The 9,938-nt window shown below is 34.5% G+C and overlaps 1 protein-coding gene across 1 annotated transcript in view; it reads left to right on the top strand.

Annotated features, from left to right (window-relative positions):
• Positions 1-1,890, top strand: part of LOC122802349 (zona pellucida-like domain-containing protein 1) — a 658,361-nt gene extending 656,471 nt beyond the window's left edge. Inside the window, exon 8 of the mRNA XM_044071986.1 lies at positions 1,505-1,890. Coding sequence (XP_043927921.1) covers positions 1,505-1,890 — 386 coding nt within the window. The remainder of the gene's footprint in view (positions 1-1,504) is intronic.
• The last annotated feature ends 8,048 nt before the right edge of the window (positions 1,891-9,938 follow it).

Raw genomic sequence — 9,938 nt, 5'->3', positions numbered from 1 at the left:
ATGATTAATGGTCTTAAAATGAAGTTACTGAAGTCACTTTCAAAATGTTTTAGTAGATGGCTACTAAAATGAAGAAATACCAAAAAAAATTTAGAATTATTTAAGCACAGTGACACTATATAATACAGGTAATTTCCTGATGATATGCCAAAATAATAGGTACAATAATGACAAAATAGCAGCCATGTTCACACTGTTATGTAAAGATTGACCAATATATTTAATCATTCATTCACAGCAGTATAAGAGTTTATATTGAGGGGAAACATAAACATTTCTTCCCCTCTGAATTTATAACTTTTCAATTTATCAAAACAAAAAATGTCAATAACCTTTTTTAGGTAGGAAGCTTCTAGCTTAATACATTGAATATACTATCAGTGTACATGGCAATACCCTATCTTAATTTTCTGGGGAGTATACTATGGGTATAAAAGGAGGTGAATTCTCCTGTAAGGACGGACTTTAATGATAGCAAACATCATCTGTTTTCTGGGATATGGAATGCATATAAAATTACATGTGTAGTTCTATTTATTTTGAGTAACCAATTCTAACAAAACATTTTCAATTTATTTGTATTGTCTAATTCCAACAATTTATTTTCTGTATAATCTAGAATATTGCATAATATTGAGATACATTATCCCAAGTTCCCCCCATTGACAGCTTTCATAAATATGAACAATTGTATTTATTTATTTCCTCTTCTTAGGCTTTACATTCAGTGTTACTTAAATTATAAAACTACCCTTGTGTTTTTATAGGTTCAATTGTAACAATGGTACTAGGTTAGCTGCCCTTGCAGGCCATTTTAAGCCTAGCCATCTTTCCATTTTGTACTCAAAATAACCTATCCCAATTGGGTATAGATTATCATTTCCCATCCCATGGTTGATAACTGCACACCCCTATTAAAATGCAAGTTTTTTTTGATATAAAAAATTAGACCACAATAAATAATTTCAAAACATTTTCCACCTTTAATGTGACCTATAACCTTTACAATTCAATTGAAAAACAAATCAATCTGTTAGGGGAAAAATATAAAAAATAAAAAATGTACAATAAGCTGGTTGCATAAGTGTGCACTCCCTTAAACTAGTACTTTGTTGAAGCACCTTTTGATTTAATTGCAGTATTCAGTCTTCTTGGGTACACACCTGCCATCAATTAAAAAGACTCTGATTAACCACAAATAAAGTTCAGGTGTCCTAGTAGGATTTTCCTGACATTTACTCAATTGCCTGCTACAGCAAAAGCCATGGTTTGCAGAGAGCTTACAAAGCATCAAAGGGATCTCATTGTTAAAAGGTATCAGTCAGGAGAAGGGTACAAAAACATTTCCACAGCATTGGATATACCATGGAACACAGTGAAGACAGTCATCAAAAATGGAGAAAATATGGGACAACAGTGAAGTTGCAAAGAACTGGACATCCTTCCAAAATTGATGAAAAAACATTTGAAACATTTCTTAAACAAACCAATCAAAAACTCAAAGAGTACGAGGCCACTTTAATTGAGAGAAAGACCAACAAGTTAATGCGTGATTTACGTGACTATGAACAGAATAGAGCGTTCTTGTCGAGAACGCAACGTAACAGGAGAAACAAGCAAGTTAGATTTTCCTCTAACTTGCCAGGCAACCAACTGCATTATTCGTCGGCATCCGAAGGTGGCTATACCTCATTTGAAGATGAAAATTTCGAGGCAGAGTATCCAGGACTTCCACAAGCTGGACAGTCTGATAATTTTCGACAGACTTTCAGGGGAGAGTCGAGTGCCAATTTTCGTGAGTTCAGGGGACAGAAACGGATGCGTGAACAACCTGTTAATACAGGGGGACAACGTTCTGAATACCAAGGACATAAACGTGGTAAACGATAAATATTGTACTGTAGAGAATATTGATACTAGCGAATATGTAATTAATTTATCTGCACATCAGTTTACAAAAATAGAATTAGCAGTACTGAATAGGGGCTTGAAATTTGTTCCGACTGTGGTATCTAGACTTCAGGATATTCAGAAAGATGTATTTATTTTTGGCAGAAAACTACATGTGAAGCACTTTTTTAGTAATAACCCATTTTCTATGGTTGTTAATAATAGCGACACTAGTAGTAACTCCATGGATAGTTTCCATTCCTGCATGTCTGATGATGCCATCAATGCTTATTGTAAACTAGATACATCCAAAGTATCTGGTAGTAGCAAGTTTGTTCCTAATGTGCTCAATGGGGATGTATGCAACTGTGTGAATTTAATTAATTATTTCACAGAAACTGCGTATAAGGAATTTATGAGTAACAAAGCAAATATTAAGTATAATATGCAATATAATGAATGGAAGGCTTTGAACAATCTTGCTAATTTAAATAAGGTGGTATTTAAACCATCAGATAAGGGGAATAAATTAGTAGTGATGGAAACAACTATGTATTTGGATATGTGTATGGAGCATCTTGCAGATGCTAACACATACAAAATAGTAAATGCTCAATATTATACTGATGCTATAGATGAATATACCACACTTATAAACAAGGGGGTAAGATTAGGTTATTTCTCAGAGCAGGAGGCTAAACAGAAATTCAAAGTGGACGGTTGCAAAATGGCGTTATTTTATTGCCTGCCAAAAATACATAAAAATTTGCTGAAACCACCAGGTAGGCCAATAGTCTCAGGTAGACAGTATTTTTTGCAAAACTTAGGCATTTTTTTACATCATTTTTTTCTACCATATGTGATGAAATTGCCGTCACATATCTCAGATGTGTTTGATTTTATAGATAAGATCAAAAAAGTAAATTTCAAAAAAACTATGAAGTGGGTGACCATTGATGTGAAGAGTCTATATACAAACATACAACATAATTTTGGAATTGAAGCTATTAGACTGTTCTTAGGAGACTCACCAGTTATTGAGTATATAGTGGAATTGGTTTATTTTTCACTTACACATAATTTTTTTGAATTTAATGAGAGCATTTACCAGCAGATTTCGGGTACAGCCATGGGGGCAGCTTTTGCCCCAATGTATGCTAACCTGGCTATGGGCTTATTTGAGCAAGAAATCATCTATAAGCACAATTTCTTTAATAGACATGTTATACAATATTATAGATACGTAGACGATCTCATATTTTTAACAGATGGGAGTGAGTCAGATATACAAAACTTTATAGTGGATTTGAATAAGAACAAACATGGTCTACAACTAGTTGATTTAAAAATTGGACCTGTGGTTCCTTTTTTGGATGTTATTCTTGATATATCAGATGGCAATAACTTAATTACCTGTTTGAATCGCAAATTTCAAGGTGGGTTTCAGTATCTAAATGGCACTAGTGGCCATCCCCCCCATACTTTGAATGCCCTCCCCTATAGTGAAATGCTGCGGATATACAGACTTTGTAACAAGCCTGAAATTTTTGACAAAGAATTAACTTCTATGGTACAATCCTGCAAGTCTCGAGGTTATAGTTATAAGATGTTGTGTGATAGCATGGATAGACTTTTTAATGGACAAACTACATATAATAATAGCTTGAATATAAAATCCACCAGTGCTCAGAGGTACAAGATTAATAAAATATATGACACACAAGAATCCATTTATTTTGTAACTACTTATGGTTCTTTTACAAATATATTTATAAAAATTGTTATACAATTTTGGAATTACTTATGCTCTTTAAATGGTGTGCAACAGTGGTTGAAATGTAATCTCCAGTTTTCATATCGTAAGGGGAAATGTATTAAGGATTTTTTGGTCAAAAGCAGGTTTTATACACCACCACTTGTATTATACAAAAATCCTATTAAGTTAGGTACATTTGGTTGTGGGAAATGCAAGGCCTGCAAATATATTGTACCAACTTTTGATGTCATTAATAATGTTAAATTTAATGTTAGAAATATGTACAGTTGCAGTACATTAGGTGTCATCTATTGTTTACAATGCCCATGCAAGAAGTTCTATATTGGGGAAACCAAGAGGGCGTTTAAACTAAGACTCTTGGAACATATTAGAAATATTGACCATTGTAAAGAGGAAAGTCCTGTAGCATTGCACTTCTCCCAGTTTCATGAAGGAAGAAGTGATTTTCTTAGAGCAACTATATTAGAACAAATTCATATACCTGCTAATTGTTTTATGGATGTTAAATCCATTTTAATGCAAAAAGAAGCTTTGTATATTTTAAAGTTTAAAACAATGTCTCCATGTGGTTTAAATGAAGACTTTAATTGGAAAGCTTTAATTAGCTAATTGATTGATGTTAAATGGATTATTAACACTTGTATATTGTGTATATAAACTGTGGTTTCTTTGTATGAAGTATACTCCTTGAAGGCTTATAGCCGAGACGTCAGAGAGAGAGAAGCTGTTCCTTGTTTTAATAAATTCATCAAGTGGATTCTGTGGTATTGTTTTTCCATTTGTGCTGCTGAACCTAGTTGCTGTTTTTTATATGTCCTAGTAGGATTTTCCTGACATTTACTCAATTGCCTGCTACAGCAAAAGCCATGGTTTGCAGAGAGCTTACAAAGCATCAAAGGGATCTCATTGTTAAAAGGTATCAGTCAGGAGAAGGGTACAAAAACATTTCCACAGCATTGGATATACCATGGAACACAGTGAAGACAGTCATCAAAAATGGAGAAAATATGGGACAACAGTGAAGTTGCAAAGAACTGGACATCCTTCCAAAATTGATGAAAAGACAAGATTAAAACTGGTCAGGAAGACTGCCAAGAGACCTACAGTAACACTGAAGGAGCTGCAGGAATTTCTGGCAAGAACTGGTTGTGTACTACATGTGACAATAATCTCCTGTATTCTCCATATATCTGGGCTATGGGGTAAGGTTGCAAGATGGAAGAATTTTCTTACACAGAAAAACATCCAGACCCAGCTTAAATTTGCAAAATAATACATGAAGTCTTCCAAAAGCATGTGGGAAAATGTCTTATGGTCTGATGAGATCAAGGTTGAACTTTCTGGCCACAATTCCAAAAGGTGTATTTAGCGCAAAAAGAACACTTTGCATCACCAAAAGAACACCATCCCCACAGTGAAGCATAGTGGTAGCATCATGTTTTGGGATTGCTTTTCTTCAGCTGGAACTGGGTCTTTAGTCAAGGTGGAGGGGATTATGAACAGCAAAATCTTGAGGCATCTGCTAGAAAGCTGAAGATGAAGAGGAATTACATCTTTCAACATGACAATGACCCCAAGCATATATCCAGATCAACAAAAAGAATGGCTTCACCAGAAGAAAATTAAAGTTTTGGAATGGCCCAGCCGGAACCCAGACCTAAAGCCAATAGAAAATCTGTGGGTTGACCTGAAGAGGGCTGTGCACAAGAGATGCCCTAGCAATCTGACAGATTTGGAGAGCTTTTGCAAGGAAGAGTGGGCAAATATTGCCAAGTCAAGATTTGTCATGCTGATAAAGAAGACTGAATGCTGTAATTAAATCAAAAGGTGATTCAGCAAAGTATTAGTTTAAGGGTGTGCACACTTGTGCAACCAGCTTATTGTACATTTTTTTTATTTTTTGTATTTTCTCCCCTAACAGATTTGTTTTTCAATTAAATTGTACAGGTTATAAGTCACATTAAAGGTGGGAAAAGTTTTGAAATTATTTATTATGGTCTCATTTTTTTATATCACAAAATCCTGGCATTTTAACAGTGGTGTGTACACTTTTTATATCCACTGTATATATTACGCCAAATGAGAATAAATGGGATCAGATAATGTAATGGAACCCATGCATGGGATAAAGCATTTATAAGCTGCATCTGTCCATTAGTAGTATGGGGGCAGTCCTGGGGTAAATTTTCTGATTTCCATCCATAAATCTAAGTTGCACTTGAAAATGGAAAGATATGAACTTTGTTTTATGTGGATGGGAAGTTTGTTCCATACAATTTTGTAAGGTTTGTTTGTGTTTGTAAGGTTAAACACTTTAACCATTATGCTAACCTCCAACATAGTAGTGATATGCTCTGAGAAATACACCTGCCTTTCTAAACCATTTTGTTGATGTTGCAGATGAGGTTTGGACCCCTAGAATGAGTATTTAGGATGCTATTTGACCTGCTGACGTGCAGTAATTCCACAGTAAAAGGTCAGTGCATGCCTTTAATGTCAGACACAGGTCACTTCTTAGGATCTCAAGTATAGTGGCAGGTCTTTGACTTGGTCCATGTAGGACATGCTGTTTAGGCCTTGTATTGCATTATTGTCCCCATTGCACCAGCATAGTATTGTGTGATAACCCTAAACCTAATGCAGCCCCTTTCCACAACCCTAGCCCTACATTTAATCTTCATAAATACCTTCCTATAACATTGCCACTACACAAGGCACACATGTACATACAAACATCCCCAAACACACATAAAAAGTAATATATCCATACCCCAGCCTAACCCTGAACCTAAAATACACAAACTCACATGCAAACATGCAACAGCTATCCTTCACTCATCCCTGACCCTATCCCTAACTCACATACACACGAACAAACTCTCTCACCCCTCCAACCTCACTTACCTGTCTTGCTCTTACACACTATCGATGTTTCCACCGCTCAGCTATCCCTACCATTGACATTAAACAACAACCTTTGCATTTATTGAAGAAACAGCATTTGACAAAATGCAGGAGACCCATACATAGATATATATTTCCAAATGCACACATAATTGTAAACATGCACGTCTATATCTATATTTATATCTGTATATATATATATATATATATATATATATATATATATATATATATATGGTTGCCCCATTTTCACTAACCTGCACACATCTCTCCTGAACAAACTGCTGTCGCGCTACTATAAAATAGTTAAGTTTGTCTCTAACATGCCAACTCGCACACATCATTGCCTGGCCTCTAAACCTATAAACTGGTTTGAGTTCCCTCATAACCTACATTACTACAAACTTACTCTCACCCACAAACTACTAAATAATCCAAACTACTGCCCATTCCTTCAAACTATAATACAAACACAAACCTCTACTCTGCATCTTAGGTCCTCTAACAAACAACTCTTAACCATAACTATACCCACCAAAAGAGCTGGACAATATCTCCATTCCCATGCCATTGCCAAACTTTGGAATGCCCTCCTTCTCCTACCTGACTCTATAAAAACATTTAAATTTGCACTAAAGGAACACTATCTCAATAACCTTGTCTGTTCTTGTAGTCATATGATTAAACCACCTTAAATGTTTTGGCCACTACACACTACAAATACTTTTACTAACTTAATATAGTTGCAGTTTACACTATCTGTCTTCGTATCCAATCTCTATTGCTTTCTTTATTTCTGTGGCTGAAAAAAAGAATTGATTAAACAGTATTCTTACTTATGAGAATATACAAACAGAATTACAAAAAATGTAATACACTTGGTTTATTTTCTTGTATTGTTTACATCTATAATATGTATTTATCTTGTATATCTACTTCAATTTGTATTATGTAAAAACTTTCTTGACTTTCAAACTTAAGCTGATGTTATGTAAAAATTTCTGTGATTGTATGGAGCTTTTCTCCCCGGGCCTCCACTGAATATGGGTGTTGGGCCCAGTGGACTTTCCCGGTCAACAAATGTCAATAAATAAATAATAATATATATACACACACACACACACACACACACATCTCTCTCTCTCTCTCTATATATATATATATATATATATATATATATGTATAAAATCAAATCTGATAGCCCTCAATTGACTATATCACTGAACAAATAAATAAAAATACAATAAATAAAAACAATTCAGATAAACCAAAAGGAAACTTTATTGAGTCACTTAAATGAAAGCTTGGAGAATGACACAGTTCAGTTAAGAAGCACAAACAATGTTACTCTACTACGTAAATATATCTGAAGAAGTCTAGAGTTCTTGAAAATAGTTTAATAGTCAAAAGCACTTTCACTTTAGTAGTTCAATAAAGTTTTCTGTTGTTAATTTTTTTTATTAAATATATACTAGTTCATAGGTTCATAGGTTGGTACTAGGCTATTGGCCCTAGGGCCTATGCAACCCTAGCAATATCAATTCCCTGGATATTTCTTAACACAATATTTACTTCTCTGGACCCCTGTCTAGCAAGGCAACTGACATGATCCCCGGGGTGAATTTCCTATCTCCCATTCAATCATCAAGGTTCCTTTTGTAGAGGGCCAATGAGGCACTCTGATTGACATGTATGGTCAGTCTATTCCAGAGTATGGGGAGTCTCTGGGTCAGGAACCTATCCCTCCAGCATGTTTTGTTCATTGTGATGACAAGGTTTAGATCCCTAGAGCGTGTGGCTCTGAGGGATTGGGATTTCTTTAAGTGGGGCATGTCCAACAGCTCAGGGTTTGACATGGCCTTCCACCCCTGTTTTGTAACTTATTTTGGCTTTACCTGGATAATTCAGGTTTATAAGAGAAACTTTATATTGGTCACTGCCATTTGATGTATAGTTTCAGAGATATGGTTCTGTGCAGCTATAAACCAGAGCTATGATAAAATGGCCATTAGTAATTGCACATTACTAAGTATCAAAATGTACACTTTACAATAAACATACCCTTAACATTAAGCATATTACTATTTATAATTACAAAGGTAAACAGCAAAAACCAACAACATAAAACAAGATAGCCAAAAATAAAAAAATAATGCCGTATTAGATATCACTTGGACTACAAACCAGGTTTAATGTTTATAACCAATCGAGTTTAAGAGCTTTCATTCCATTCAGTTCAAACTTCTTCAGAAACAAAGTAGAAACTGTTCTGGTGGATTATATAACCTTAAAGATGCCAAGCCCTATTCCATTTAAAGTGCTAGTACTTACAAAACAAGCAGCAAAAAATATATAAAAAATGCAGCAAAGGTTTAGCAGCATACAGTGTTAAAAACAACTTGGTAAGCTTTAATAAATATAATAAACTTTTAAAAATCCTAGTCCTTCATATCTTTGGCATCCCCAAAATCCAGAAATCGGTGAATGAACCCCCCCCCCCATTTATAGTGAATTACTCATTTCAGTGATTCAATAAAGATTCAAAGAAAGATAAATCTATCTTTGCAGATATTTTATTTTCTGAACTGCTTCATTCCTGACTGACATACATTATTCCTACACTAGACTTGTACTTTAGATTACTTGTTATCAAGCTAAAACATTTCAGTAGGTAGAAAGTAAGAACCGATATAGAAGGTGGCAGGTGCTGTAGAAAAACACTGTAATAATTAGACTTATTATTGTATAACTGTACAAGAACAAAGACAGTGTGAACTCGAAGAATGAGCTTGCACTACTGAAGCAATGTTAATATCAGTCATTCGTATTTAATTATTAAAGTTCATGTGTGTTTAATACAGATCCCTATCAGTTGATCAAGTTTTCAGAAACTCAAAATTCATATTGGTAAGACGATATGATCAAATTTGTTAAAACTCAAAGCTTTTAAATGGAGATCATGATACAGTGAGGACTGGGGGATTTACCATTTTCCTCAATGTAGTACAATCTCAGAGTTTGTATATATAATTTGCAGGGGTATAGGGGGTGTAGGAGGGCTTTCCCCCTGGAAAAACATAAACAAAGATTGATTTCTGTGTTGTTTTTTTTAATGTTCGAGTTTTCAGAAATTTGATCATATTGTTTTGCCAATATGAACTTCAAGTTTCTGAAAACTCGATCTAGTGACATAGATCCATTTAATCCTTATATTTTCTCACTCTTTATGAAACATGGGTAAGACAGTACGACAGGATCATAACTGTTTGCCCATTATGCTATTTTCACAATGTTATTTGTGAAAATAAAGTTAACAGTATAATCAAATAATTATGCAAATGTGCTGCAATTTCATGTAATCTTAATT

This window comes from Protopterus annectens, chromosome 5.part0 (genome assembly GCF_019279795.1).
Source record: "Protopterus annectens isolate FY-2018-M chromosome 5.part0, PAN1.0, whole genome shotgun sequence".
Lineage (NCBI taxonomy): Eukaryota > Metazoa > Chordata > Ceratodontiformes > Protopteridae > Protopterus > Protopterus annectens.
Note: the sequence above shows the minus strand (reverse complement) of the source record. Positions and strands in the feature narration are given on the sequence as shown.